The sequence below is a fragment of the Gossypium hirsutum genome, chromosome A01 (genome assembly GCF_007990345.1).
Source record: "Gossypium hirsutum isolate 1008001.06 chromosome A01, Gossypium_hirsutum_v2.1, whole genome shotgun sequence".
Taxonomy (NCBI): domain Eukaryota; kingdom Viridiplantae; phylum Streptophyta; class Magnoliopsida; order Malvales; family Malvaceae; genus Gossypium; species Gossypium hirsutum.
Genome location: NC_053424.1, coordinates 2,595,049 through 2,608,980, shown reverse-complemented (window position 1 = coordinate 2,608,980; position 13,932 = coordinate 2,595,049). Strand labels below are relative to the sequence as shown.

General features: G+C 33.0%; 2 protein-coding genes across 6 annotated transcripts; both read right to left on the bottom strand.

Moving 5' to 3' along the window:
• Positions 1–4,003: 4,003 nt before the first annotated feature.
• LOC107944498 (eukaryotic translation initiation factor 2 subunit 3) lies at positions 4,004–7,425 on the bottom strand. 4 transcript variants are annotated; one of them, XM_041118055.1, is made up of 9 exons: positions 7,320–7,425; positions 6,636–6,795; positions 6,446–6,507; positions 6,180–6,291; positions 5,989–6,091; positions 5,653–5,880; positions 5,334–5,552; positions 4,853–5,113; positions 4,004–4,578 (listed from the first exon to the last, which is right to left on the bottom strand). In XM_041118055.1, the coding sequence occupies exons 4-9, from the start codon at positions 6,188–6,190 to the stop codon at positions 4,276–4,278; spliced, it is 1,125 nt and encodes a 374-aa protein (XP_040973989.1). In that variant the 5' UTR covers positions 6,191–6,291; positions 6,446–6,507; positions 6,636–6,795; positions 7,320–7,425; the 3' UTR covers positions 4,004–4,275. The 4 variants fall into 4 exon arrangements, with proteins under 4 accessions (XP_040973989.1, XP_016733809.1, XP_040973996.1 ...); XM_016878320.2 differs by lacking the exon at positions 7,320–7,425 and adding an exon at positions 6,925–7,319; XM_041118062.1 differs by lacking the exon at positions 7,320–7,425 and adding an exon at positions 6,978–7,271 and having other exon boundaries at positions 6,180–6,284; positions 6,438–6,507.
• Positions 7,426–8,819: 1,394 nt separating this feature from the next.
• On the bottom strand, positions 8,820–13,434 carry LOC121232311 (ubiquitin-like-specific protease ESD4). 2 transcript variants are annotated; one of them, XM_041118051.1, is made up of 9 exons: positions 12,324–13,411; positions 12,159–12,238; positions 11,982–12,075; positions 11,776–11,874; positions 11,580–11,672; positions 11,375–11,494; positions 10,622–10,725; positions 10,108–10,180; positions 8,820–9,381 (listed from the first exon to the last, which is right to left on the bottom strand). In XM_041118051.1, the coding sequence occupies exons 1-9, from the start codon at positions 12,900–12,902 to the stop codon at positions 9,319–9,321; spliced, it is 1,305 nt and encodes a 434-aa protein (XP_040973985.1). In that variant the 5' UTR covers positions 12,903–13,411; the 3' UTR covers positions 8,820–9,318. The 2 variants fall into 2 exon arrangements, 1 of the variants encoding a protein (XP_040973985.1); XR_005930696.1 differs by lacking the exon at positions 8,820–9,381 and having other exon boundaries at positions 11,395–11,494; positions 12,324–13,434.
• Between the last annotated feature and the right edge of the window lie 498 nt (positions 13,435–13,932).

Sequence of the window (13,932 nt, the reverse complement as noted above, 5' to 3'; positions counted from 1 at the left end):
GATTTGGAATTGTTGACCCAGGTATTAAGTCAATTTGATGCTCAATACCCCTCAAAGGTGGCAATCCTTTAGGTGCTTCTTCAAAAATATCTTCATATTCCTGTAAAAGAGACATAAAAACACTAGGCAAAGAGTTATGAAGGTTAGTCAAAGATAAACAGTTTTGCCTAAATCGGATAATGATGCAAGGTTGTTTAGTGAGTAAGGCTCGTCGCACATCTTTTCCACTCACATAAAAATTATGAACCACTCTTTTTTTCTCACAAGAGGATGAACTCGCCATTGGGTCATTATTAATTTGGCTTTTTTCACTAGAGACCTCTTTTCTCTCAGTCTTTTTTGAATTTTGTGTCTTACTTCCCATAACCTCCTTACAAAACTTCATCATGTCGATTTGATCATTGTGAATATCTTTCGGATTCAAAGGGGTGAAAGTGTACTTTTTCCCACGGAAAATAAAAGAATATCGATTTAATTTACCATGATGAATGACATCATGATCGTACTGCCATGGTCTACCAAGTAACAAGTGGGCGGCATGCATGGGAATGACATCACACCAAACATCATCAATGTAAGTCCCAAGTTTAAAAGTGATCAAGCACTGTTTTACCACACGGACCTCCGAACCTTCATTAAGCCATTGAAGATGGTATGGTGTAGGGTGTTTGCTACATGGAAAAGCAAGAGAATCCATAAGGTAGCTGCTCACAACGTTAGCACAACTTCCACTATCAATGATAAATGAGCAAAGTGTACCTTTAATCAAACACCTCGAATGGAATATATTACTCCGTTGAAGATCATGATCATCCTTCAATTGGATGTTGAGTGTGCGCCTCACAACTAAACATCGGGGATGAGTTAGTGGTTCCACCAACTCTTCTTCACCATAAAATTTACCGCAATCGTTGACATCATCAATTAATTCGGGCATATCTGGGTCTGTTTTATCGGAATCATAAGTATAATCACTATATTCTTTGATCAACAAAAGTCTTCTGTTGGCACAATCACGGCTATAGTGCTCACGCCCTTTGCACTTAAAACATTCAATTTCACGAGCTCGTTGTTTTTTTGGTGAAGCAGTAGAAGTGAACTGCTTAGAAGATGAAGAAGAAGGTTTTGTAGGAGCCCCACTTTTCCCCTCAAAAGATTTAGTCTCATCATGTTTTGGCAGCAACTTATTAGTAGCAAAAGGAAATTTCGAATTCTTGAAAGTAGAATTAGAACTCGTACCTCTATAATATTGTGAAGTACTAAATGAACGAGATTGACGTTGTTGAAACTGTCGCTCAATCTCAATTGCCTTGCGTACCGTATCTTCAAGATCAATGTAGGTTTGAAGATCAAGAACATTGGCTATCGAAACATTCAAACCATCTACAAACCGCACCATGGTAGTCTCCTCATCTTCTTGGATATTTGCTCTATGCATAAGCATCTCCATCTCTTTAAAGTACTCATCAACAGATCGATTACCTTGAACAAGGCGTTGAAGTCTTCGTTCAATATCCCTATAATAATGAGGTGGGATAAAACGTTTTCGCATGATTTGTGTCAACTGTTCCTATGAATCAACATCTCGTTCACGATTCCTTTGGCGGTTCAACACAAGTTGAGTCCACCAACTCAATGCATAATCAGAAAATGCCAATATAACTAATGGAACTTTCTCCTCCTCCGGACACTTATAACAACAGAACATGATCTCCATTTTATCCTCCCAATCGCAATATGCATCTGGATCATACTTTCCTTGGAATGGTGGAATGTTGAACTTTGGTTTAGCGACAGAAGGATGACCTTGATTAGAAATACCCAGACTTTTAAAAGTGTCTATATCAATCAATCAAGATGTTTTAGAATCAAACTATCAAAGCAAACCTAATAGCACTATGAGTCCAAAATTTGCTTAGACATCAAAGAATTTTGTTGCACGGATGAAGGAATATGCAACGTGCTTTAACCTACTAACACAAGAAACAAGAAAGTGTTAGAATGCGTAAGGAACAAATAAAAAGGAAAACAAATGAATACTTAAAGCTAAGAGTCAATGAAAATTGTTGAAACCCGAAAACCCGAAAAACTGCGAAGCAACTTGACAAACTTCGTTCAAGGTGTTCCCGATTTCCAAAAATCACAAAATTTAAACTGAAGCCTCCTCAAATAATGTAGATTTGATCTGGAAAGTTTCGGCACAAAATTCAACCCACAGAATTTTTTTATTTTTTTTCGTATTTTATTTTTTGTACTTTTTTTATCACTTTTTTTTGTGGAAAATATTTTTTTATACTTTAAAATAGTGCCAAGAAATAGTATACAAAATTTTAGATCATTTGAAAATCGTTTACCCACTGAAAAATATTTTTCTGAAAACTGTAGGGGTAAAATTTGTTTTGAAGCTGTTTTCGAGAAATCAATTTAAAAAAGAACACCTAAAACACCCAAATCTGATACCAAATGATAAAGGTTGAGAAGGATGAACGCGAAAGCGGATCGTAAAGTTTGTCAAAGTCGCGGATTTGACTTAGGGCTCTAGACGTTTGGAAAGAAACTTGGATTTTTCTTGACACAACCTGAAACGAAATTAAATCCAAGTTAGATAAAATAATTAAAACAAATAATAAATCAAGGATTCAGGAAGTGAATAAAGAAGATAAATGGAAAGATAGAACGTGGCGTGTAGAAGTCCTAAGAAGCCTTGGAAACACAAAGAATCCACAACCCCCTTCAAGCAGCTCTAATTTCCCCTCCAAGATAAAAACCTTGGCAAGAAAAAGTTTGAAGATAATCCCCAAAATCTAAAAAGATTGTTAAAACTCTTCTAAAATAAACTCAAGAGAAATTCTTGAAAAGAAAAAACTCAAAGAGAATTTATTAACTCAAAAGAGAAATAGAATAATAATCAATTGTCCCCCTGTATACAATGCAAAGGCCTATATATAGGTTAGATAAATAAATCTAAATAAAACTCCTAAGTATACTAGAACTCTAATTTAATCTAAACAAGAAGTTGTTTTAAACTAAACTTTCTTGTTAATATAAAATTCCTAAATAACTTAAAATACTTAATAATTATCAAAAATTCGAAATAAAATAATAAAATAATAAGAGCTAATAAACAAAATATTGTGCTTATATATAATAAAAATTAAGCCTAAAACTTAAACCCAATATGAAATGTCTAAGCTTGTAAGATCAATTGGGATTCTTGAAGTAAAATGCTTAAGTTTGTTAACATTTTCCACATGGGCTTGTCGTCATAGATTGAGAGTTTAGGCCCATAAACATAATTAGTCTATTCTAATTCATCATTACTCCAGAATTTATTGTCTTGAAACTTCAACTCTTCTTCTTGAATTTTGTTCGTGATAAAGTCTTGAACCACTAAGTTGAGTTTTGACTTTATTTGTTTGGATTTGGATCTCGTAATTGGGCCTTGAGGAAAACTAAACTCATCTCTATTATGGCCTTTGAATTGGGTTGAGTTACTCGTATCATTTAATCAATAATATTATACATTTTATCAAAATTTATACAAAACATATAAACATTGAGAGTTAAATTTATTATCATATCAATTAAAATGATATAGAATTAAAAAAATATTCATGTCATGATTAATTATTCTTAATTACTCACTTTCAAAATTAAAAAAATTAAATTGTTCTAATTTTTTAAAAGAACCAATTTACTCAATAATGAAGTTGTGAGAGATTGAATAGCAATTAACAATAAAAAGCATATGTTAAATATAAAAAATTTCAACCAACTCATCTTCTTGTCGAACTAAGCGTGAATGTGCATAGATGTTTATTTTGGTAAATTACAAGAGGAGGGTAAAACACTAACAACAACGTGATTAAAACCTAGGCCACATTTGTAGCAGTTAATATCCTAACCATCAGACCAACACAGGGTTAACTTATTTAGATTGCAATATAATGAGTGGTGGAGATTGCTTCATTCAGCCATTGATAAACTGTGCTTAAACTTTCAGTTCAGTCAAATAGATATCTCTCTCAATTTCAACAGTGTTTGCATGACAAACAATAGCCTCGTACAAAATTCCATGTTTCCCACAATACAACAAACAATGACAAAAATTATCAAAACAATGTTTTCTTCTCCACTTGACAAAAATAGTACCATGATATTATCCGTCTTCCCCCACATCTAAACCCCCTAAAAAATTCCTTACTTAAGCCTCTCTTTTTTTCCTTGAACTGATGTTTTAGTTTTCTGTTACCTGATTACCAGTTCGGTGGTTGTTCAAAGCGGACAGGGTGGAACCTCGAGGGTTGTTCCAGCTTGAATTTGACCCCATCCTATTAGACGCCAGTGCTTCTCCACGCGTCGACTTAGTGCAATCTTCTCTCCCTTGCTGGTGCACACAGGGGATGTGAGTTGCAGCTTTGCCAAATCGTTCTTTATGGCTATGACCCGAGCCCCGGTCGACATGGACCCGATGTTCAACATTAGGATCTCTCCCTTGGCCAGCTTTGACACTTTTCCCTGCCTTTCTGATCCCTTTGTCCTAACACCAAGAAGCCTTCGAAGAAGGAAGAAGTTTACCTGCACCATAAGACAAGATGCATGCCATCGGTGTTTATTTTCACTTTTGTTAGCAGGTGCAATAGTATGTATGATAATTATTCACCATGGCAGCTGACATTGACAACATTGAAACAGAATAAATTATCAGCAAATCAAACCCATCTCCCTCTCTGAAAGGAAAAAGGAGGGAAACTATGCATGCCTTGGATATGTAGAACATATACATGATTCACTGCTATGAAAAATTCAGCGAACAAAATGCGGACCCTTGCTAAAAAAATTCAGCACCTACCTCTAGCTCAACAAAAACGTCTGGGAGTGACCCAACCTCTCCTAGGACTTGACCCACCAACCGATCAGCTCGTGTTAAAGTTGGGTCCATAGTTGTTCCAACACCGATCAGGCCTCCGGGAACAGCAAATTGTAGCTCATTTTGTTCTGCATATAGTGAGACTATTCTGGAATAGATAGGTGTGCATTTGATGTTCCCATTTTCATCCTTAACAACAATCCCAGGACGAACTTCAATAAATTGGTTCACCTTCAAAACACCCTGAAATGAACAAATATTTAAAAACTAATAATGAATACAAAACAAAGCTACGTAAGCTCACTCTAAATCCGTTCTCTGGAAACTACCAAATGACATAAGTTCCTTATTTTGAAAACTTACTATTTAAATCGATGCTATTTCTTTGAACATAGACCTCAAACACTGTAAAAGACAAGAATGGAACAAGAAGAAAAAGAGGACGTCCCAAACCAAAACATACCCGGAGTATACTTCCACCATCAACGCCACCTTTAATCTCATCCACCTCAAACCCTGGTTTATTGACATCAAATGATCGGATGACAATCATGTTAGGGGGTGAGATGAAGTTTCTCTCGGGAATGGGGATCTTCTTAACAATGTACTCGCACACAACATCAATGTTATATTTTAGCTGTGCAGAAATCGGTACCACTGGTGCGCCATCAGCTACAGTACCCTGCAATGAATATGTTTAGCCAACAGAATTAGAAGAAAAACAAGAATGAAATATCCCATCTACTTTTTGTTCTTTTTGTTGTAAATAAAAAAGGGTAAACCTGAATAAATTTCTGAATTGCTTCATGCTGATTGATGGCTACATTCTCTTGAATAAGATCAACCTTGTTTTGAAGAATTATAATATGCTGGAGTCGCATGATTTCAACAGCTGCCAGATGCTCAGAAGTTTGAGGTTGCGGACAGCTTTCGTTGGCAGCTATGAGAAGTAATGCACCATCCATAATCGCTGCTCCATTAAGCATTGTAGCCATGAGAATGTCGTGACCCTGATGGAAACATCGAAGGTAAGCAAAATACTAAATAGAAAACAAGTGCAACAAGGAACACATAATCTCCTTATTTCCAAAGCGTAGCACTACAGCTTAGGACCTTACCGGGCAATCTACAAAAGATACATGCCTCAACAATTTCATCCTGCAGTTTTCAAAGCCAGGCACATCACAAAGAGGACTATCCTCCTTTCCACTTCCGTATGCCCTACAAATACAAATTTCAGATCAAAGTTGTACTTGTTATTAATACTCAAGAAATTGACAAAGAAAACAATCACTAGGTATCAACCTACTTGAAGCTCATAGGACGAGGGCACCGTTCATCTTCACATTTGTATATCTTTGCGTTTGCATATCCAAGCTTGATAGTAATATTACGCTCCAACTCATTCTTAAACGAACAGTCTGCAGGAAAAAAATTATGCACAAAGCACACAAAGCGTGATGAGTTACATTTACTACACTCCAAAAACAAAAAGTACAAAACAGTAAGCGGACTCTCCAAAGGTAACTTCTTATGTCCTAGTTGAGTACCATTGATTGAAAATAAGCTAATTACCTGAACGCCAGATATTGCTTTAACAACTGTCGACTTCCCATGCGCCACATGCCCTATGGTGCCTGATGAATAGAAATTGAAATCAAAGTTTCAATCAATAAAGCCAGGAGCAAAGACTAGGAATTAGTTTTAACAATAACAATTTGGAACATTAACGATGTGCAGTATACCAATGGAGTTTCGACATTACCTATATTTATAGTAGCTTGGCGCGATATAACTTCTGGAGATAACGGATGCAACTTAGTTACGTCCAGTTTACTTAAGTCTTGCTCCATCAAACCTTTTCTCGACATTTCCACTGATATTAATAACGGTCTTTATGCTTCAATATGAACTACAATCCAAACCTATCCCGAGAAAGGAAATCATTACACTTCATATATAAGCAAAAAAGCCGCCAATTATAGGAATCTAACAATATAGAAAAGAACATTCAACAAAACCCTAACAAATCGAATAAATTACAGAACAGAAACCTTAAAGCTCCGTTCCTACAACCTAGGAAGGAAATACACGAAAAACTGCATACTTTGATCGCACGGCCTTTCCTCGCGAAGCTTTTGATATGAAGCCTCAAATGAAGAAGAGGAAATTCTGGATTTTAATGAGAGGAAAAAAGGGGCAGTTTTGCTAAAGATTTACTCCTAATTCACTGCCCCAAAACCCTAAATACAGTAAATCACCAATGCTCGAATTTGAAGTTTCCCTGAACTAAAACCTTCAAAGAAAAAATCTTAAAAAAATTCTCCGAAAAGAAGAAAAATGGAGAAATGATATCGCCATTAAAATCAATCAAATTATAGACAATTTGAACAAAGGCAATAAAATATCATCAAAAAAAGCAGAAATTAATAGAAATTAAAGAACGAACCTGATCGGTGGGGAATTTTTTTGCAGAGAGAAAACAAAGAAGCACAGTTGGTAGGGATAGTAAATACCTTTAAGTGAAAATAAGTCAGCTTGGCAAGGGTATTTTTGTGAATCTAGTGATTATGTTGGATTGGGCTGGATTTGGCTTCCTTTGTTGAAGAAGATAAAGCCCATATTCCTTTGAATATTTATTTTGGTGAAAACTCTCTTCGATCCCTCTCGATTTTAATATCAAAGAAATCGAAGTAATTTAACCCATTTTAACTTCAAAAGTAAATATTTAAGAATATTTAATTACACTTTTCGTGAATTTTACATAATTTTAATTAATATAATAATAGTTTTATCTCAAAATTTACATATTCTGTCTATTTATATATATATATTCGAAGCTAATTTTTTTTAAATTTTTTTAATTTTTAAAAAAATTATTAATTTTTTAAGATAATTTTTTAATTCAAGATCAAATTAACCATATATATATATAAACATTAGAAACTTAATTTATTACTATATTAATTAAAATTATATTCTATTGATAAAAAATATTAATTGACATGATTAATTATTTTAAATTTAAACTAATTATCTAATGAGATTATTTGAATTTGTATAATATAATTTTAAACAAATTCAACCCAATAATAACTGTTTGGCACCATCTATATTTGTCAACGCAATATATATGTATATACATAGAAAAGATAGACCTTTACATGGTATATATACACATGGGATAGTATATATTAGGTTATCATTTTGTAGATGATTATTAGTGTAATTTTCCTTTTTATTTTTTAAAATAAAAAGAAATTGATTAATGTAATAGATGGAAATGGTTACATCCATAGATTTTGATTATGTAAGAGAGAATGTGTTTTTCATAATAAAGAGGTTAGGGATGTTGACAATTCGGTTAAAATCGAATTAATTAATCGAACTGAACTAATTCAGTTGATCGATTGGTGATCAAATTTAATTCGATTGGAGGTCGGTTAAAGATTTTTTGAAATCTCGATTATCAATTAATTAATTAACAAAAATATTTGTTGTTTTCTAAACTTATTTCTAATGCCTTATTTGTTACTTTCACTTTCATTTAAAGTTTTTTGAACTATTAAATAAAAGAAAATAAACATTAGCAATGTATTTTTTTATATGTTTTGTTCTTATTTAAAAACCAAAAGATAAAAATATATAAATTTTGATTAATTCAATTAACTGACTGATTTAATTGAAATATTTCGGTTCAAAAACCAAAAGATAAAAACATTTAAATTTCAGTTAATTCAATTAACTGACTGATTTAATTGAAATATTTCAATTCGGTTAATGTATTTGAAAAAATTTTTGATTTGATTAACGGTTAAAAATTTTTATATTTCGAGTAATTCAGTTAATAATAATTTGGTTAAGGTATTAACTGAACATACCGTTTGAAACCCAAAATACCTAATTTGGGTGTTTCTACCAAAAACACTTAAAAATAAATTATATAAAATTGAGCTAAAAAGAAAAAACTTCATATAACAAGATTTTTTTAATGATACAGGTATAGGCAGACAAATGATAATTAATGCCAACTAAAAGTAAGTTACCTAATTGGAAAAAATTTCAGGTACCACATTCAACCTTCAAGCCAAACACAGGTACCATTTGGTATATTATCCCTATATATATATATGAGAAAAATACAAACTAAAACCTCTAACTTCCAAGGGCTTATCTGGTCACCACTTGTATGCAACTAGGAATGCATTTTGATTTGCATTGCATTTATCACTGTTGCGGATATAATAGACGATTAAAACAACCATAAACGTTGAGCTGCGAGTGCTATTTTCATACTTTGCCAAAGTCATTATACCAATAATCTGATCGGAAGCAAACTCGAGCGCACCATCCCGAACTCCTAGTAAAGGCATCCTAACTAGCCAAAAAACCAGGCAAACAAATTGTACCTATACATCTTCAATGTCACGGCGTGTTAGTGTTACCAATCAATCGGCTCTCAACCTCAGAATTTCCTTGGCTGTCCTTGAACGAAAATAGCGCATGTGTTCCTACAAAGCCAGAGGAAACTCACGATTCAGATCAAAGACAAAACCGAAACCTCTTTCGCTTTCAACTCTGAGAGAACTTCTTGGCAGCAATTTGCCTAGGAGCCGGACAAAAATTCAGCAGGCCGAGGTTTCAAAATGAGGGTTCAAGGATGCCTCATCGAAGACCTTCTTAAAAGTTCTTTTAAGCTATCAAAGACAAAATCGAACCTCAAGTTCTTCTGTCTCTCGTATATTTTGGCAGATAAACAACACATCTTACATCTCAAGGACTATTTACCCAAGGTTAAAATATGCCATAGGTCTTTGTACTCTTCATAAATTTAAAATTTAGTCTCTATACTTTTGTTTCTGAGGAATTTTAATCCCTCTACTTTTCAAATTCCAAATTCAAGTCCAATTGTTAACATTGTTAAGTTCTTTTTGTTAAATTTGTTGGTTTGACATTTTAAAATTAAAAAAATGCGCAATTGGTAGCAATGTAACTAAAAAACCTGAATTGAACACAATAATTTTAATTGTATTAACAATTGAACCTAAATTTTGAAATCTGAAGAATAGAAAGACTAAATTACTAAAAATAAAAGGTACAAAAACTAAATTTCAAATTTACGAAGAGTACAGGAACTTATGGCACATTTTAACCTTTACCTAACTACTGCAGTTTAATCACATAGAACATATGATATGGGAATTACATGCATAAGAAACCATTTTCTACGGACTTACCTGACCGAAACTAAGACTTAAGCCTCTGCTGTAAAAGTCGATATATTTCAACATAAACATACCGCAGTCAAACCTGTACATATAGAAAACTGTTTAGCAGTAAAAATTCAGATACCAATACGAAAGGCACATTAAAAGGTACCCTAATTATTACATTAATTTGGTTCCATCTAATATTTTGAGCCGATAGCCATAAAGGGTATGTTGTTAATGCAAAAACAATCAGACACCTATAAAGCTACCACGATGTTACTTGGACTCAGGTATTAGTTTCGGATATGGATGCGAGCTCAACATAAATATGTTCAATTTTTTTAAGTTTTTCATGTACTTAAAGGGTACTTGGAAAATCATATCACCAGACCCATGTCTGAATATGTGCCGGATACGGGTAACTCAAGCACACCATAGAGCTATTGTACAATATGTTACATAACAGAATAAGTTATTTGTTTATTCAATAAGCTCATGAAGAATAAGTATTCTGAGTAAAAATCTTTGAAAAATTACACACCCGTTCTTTTGTGCGGGAAGGTCTTCAACATGTTCTTGTTCCCAAGAACTTATATCGATGTCCTGTCCACTCTTGTCCCTCACTTCTTCAACAAAGTAATTTGCCTGGCACATAACAACCAATATTAAACAAGTTTTCGCAGAGGCACCAAAAATCATATATGGAACATCTTCGATGATATTCTTTATTTTCTTCGAGGGGGAGGCAGTGGGCATCCCCCCCCCCCCCCGGCGTGCAAAAAAATGGAAAATTCTCTTTATAATCACTTTAATTTTTAGGAAATCACAAGTTAGTATAATGATAAAATTGTACTTTGGCCCCACCTAAAACAATTTTCTGGCTTCACCCTTGAAGGGGAAGGGTTGGCTGGAAGCCAAAGCAAAATCGTTAGATGACAAAGATTAACAGCATAAGAAAAAAAGGCAGAAATTGATATGTTGCTCCAACTTTTCATTTTCCTTGAATTATCCATGTCTAAAACATATTTGGATACGGTTAAGGGAATATGACCCTGAAAGGACCCTCCAAATAAAAGGAAATACTTCCAAAAATTTAACAGACATGTGCCAAATGCATACCCCCATCTAACACATTACACACAAATTCGAGTAATATAGAGGAAATGAATCTCGCGGCTAACAAAATCTCAAACACATATCGCCTACCAAATGCACTTTGAAAATCAATAAATTACATACATTTAGAACAATAAGACATCTAAAACGGAAAAAGAAAATTAACTGAAAATCATACCAATGCGTTCAGCACTTTACCGTCTCTTCCTCTTAGTGAATCAAGATACTGGAACTTTCGATCTTTCTTATTGATAACAGCCAAACACCAATGTATATCTTTGTGTATAGGTACAAATATCTAAGCAAAACAAGACAATCGGTTTAAGAATAAGTACAATGAAACAAATGGTTCTAAGGAAAAATTAATAATAATAAACACTTACTTTATCACAATCAAACAAGCAGTACCCCAACTTTCTTTGTGAAGTCCATCTTTTGACAGCTTTATAATTACAACCACCCTCGGAGCTCACTAACTAAGCATATCTCAATGCCGAGGGGAAAAAAGTAACTGATAAACCAATAGTTATAAAGATTAAAATGAAAGAGCAAAATAAGGAAATAGAAAACTGAAACTACCTTCTTATAAAAGAAGGTGTTGAAGAAATGACATTTCAAAAACTTCTTTGGTTCTCTATTTTCCCTTTCTTTAAGTAATTCAAGATAGAGATTAATGACCTACGAAAGATAAAATTAATGCGAGTTAAAACCGGATTACCAGCACGATTAATTCAAGTACATACTAATAGTGATTACTATCAACAGTGGAAGTAAATGAAATTGACCTCATCACTCAACCATGAACCTGGTTTCAAGCATTGCAAAACTTCGCCTCGAATATCTATACTCGAATTCTCATGAGAGACCAGTATCTTCTTCCTGCAAAAAATCAAACACAAAGTATTTTAACACCATCCAATCAAAATAATCAAACACTAACACAAACAAGCATTATTACATACTTGTTTTCAGCAGAAAAAGCATAGGAAACCTCTGCTAATTCGTCCTTTGTAAGAGGGACAAACAGTTCATGAGTTACCACCTGAAATTCGATATCTATGAACAAATTTACAATTTCCAAACAACAATGAAAACTCAATTAAAAACTAAGCAAAAAGAAATTTCACCTCTGGTTTTTTAAGCTTCTCATTCACCTTAACTTGAGGACCCGAATCTTTCAGCTTGTTAGTTCTCCTTTCAGCACTCTTTAGCAACTTATTATAAGCCTTCGAATCGTTATCAGAATGGTTCAATGACAACTTGTCGAACGCATCCGCCATTAACCAGCTCCCACTATCTTCATCATCTTTCTCCACGGTAACCACTTCTTTATCCTTATTAATATACTTAAAAGAACCAAAAGCTTTCTTTTTTGCATCACTTAATTTTTTACTCAAAAAATCATGATTTGGATTTGGAATTGATAACCCAAATTTAAGGTGTTTAACAGGGGCTTGAACTTCTTTAGGAACATGAAGCCTGGAATCCGGGTAACGAGAGAGTCTCGAAAATGATGAACTAGCTTTCTCTGGGCTTTGATCCATTGAAGAAAATCTGAGTTTTTTAGAACGTTGAAAAACTAGGGGATTTGAATGTGGGGTTTTGTTTTTGTGATTAAAATGGGGATTGCAACGTTCACTACCACTGCGTTTACGATTACCGGCTAAAGCACCTTGAAAACTTAACACCCATTTGAAGAAAACCATGAAAAGGAAAAGATTTGGAAGGGGATTTTTTAGAAATTAAAAAAGAAAAACACTAATTCAAAGTAAAATGTCGAAAACCCACAACTTGAAATAACGCAAATTACATCTTTTTCTTAAAAAGCCAAGAAAAAAAACCCAAGAATCTGGCGCTGTTTCTTGCGTTGTATAATTTGGATCTAAATAAGAAGATCGAATTTGTTAAAAGAGAATGAACATATAATTGATGACTGACAAAAATGGATTAGGAGAAAGAAAGAGTCTTTCGCAGGTAGAGCAGAAGTTGATGCCCCCACCAATTGAAATTAGAGTGATCAGATCAAATTAAACCAAACCTTTTACTGTTAGGTTAAACTGCCCTCAAACTCATTAAATTATTAGTAAATTTATTTTTTAATCATTATCCTTTTATAAAATAAGCATTTAATTATTTAAAATTTTTCGTTTAAATTATTATATTATTAAAAGCGTTATCCTACAACATTCTCTCCTCTATTTACACTGGTTACACTAATAAAAAATATAAGCCCAAAAATTTGCTCAAAAAATAGAAGAGTTTAAGCAAAAATATAAGCCTAAAAAATAGACTTAAATAAAAAATAAAACACATTTAATGAGTCAAGGCTCGAGTAAAGCTTGTTCAGCCTCGGCTTGGCACAAATTAGCAAAAAAAACAAAAATATATGTTGTTTTCTTATTGTTTTGTTGCAGTTTCCTTGTTTGATTTCTCGTTATTTTGTTATTTTTTTTATTATATTAAAATTATTTTGTTGGTGTTATTTTAATATTGTATAACTCTTATTTTATTATTAATTTTGTTATTATTTAAAAAACATTTACTTGATAAATTATACGTTAGTGTTATTTAAGTATAAATAATTATTTTAATTTATTTTTAATTTGTTAGAAAATATTAATTTTAATTTTTTAATATTTTAATGTATTATATTTTAAATTTTTTATATAAAATAATTCGTGAGCCAAACCAAATTTAAGTTTTAACATTTTTATTCCGATAGAACTTAGACAAAAT

Bases quoted from the DNA above. Each gene is read 5' to 3' on its own strand.
- LOC107944498 (XM_041118062.1), bottom strand. From the start codon at position 6,741: ATGTCGAGAAAAGGTTTGATGGAGCAAGACTTAAGTAAACTGGACGTA. The intron at 5,881-5,988 runs GTAAGGTCCTAA...TGTTTCCATCAG, and splicing joins TATCTTTTGTAGATTGCCCG to GGTCACGACATTCTCATGGC. The intron at 5,114-5,333 runs GTATGTTTTGGT...TGTTCATTTCAG, and splicing joins ATGGTGGAAGTATACTCCGG to GGTGTTTTGAAGGTGAACCA.
- LOC121232311 (XM_041118051.1), bottom strand. From the start codon at position 12,902: ATGGTTTTCTTCAAATGGGTGTTAAGTTTTCAAGGTGCTTTAGCCGGT. The intron at 12,239-12,323 runs GTGAAATTTCTT...ATCGAATTTCAG, and splicing joins AGAAGCTTAAAAAACCAGAG to GTGGTAACTCATGAACTGTT. The intron at 12,076-12,158 runs GTATGTAATAAT...GATTTTTTGCAG, and splicing joins GCTTTTTCTGCTGAAAACAA to GAAGAAGATACTGGTCTCTC.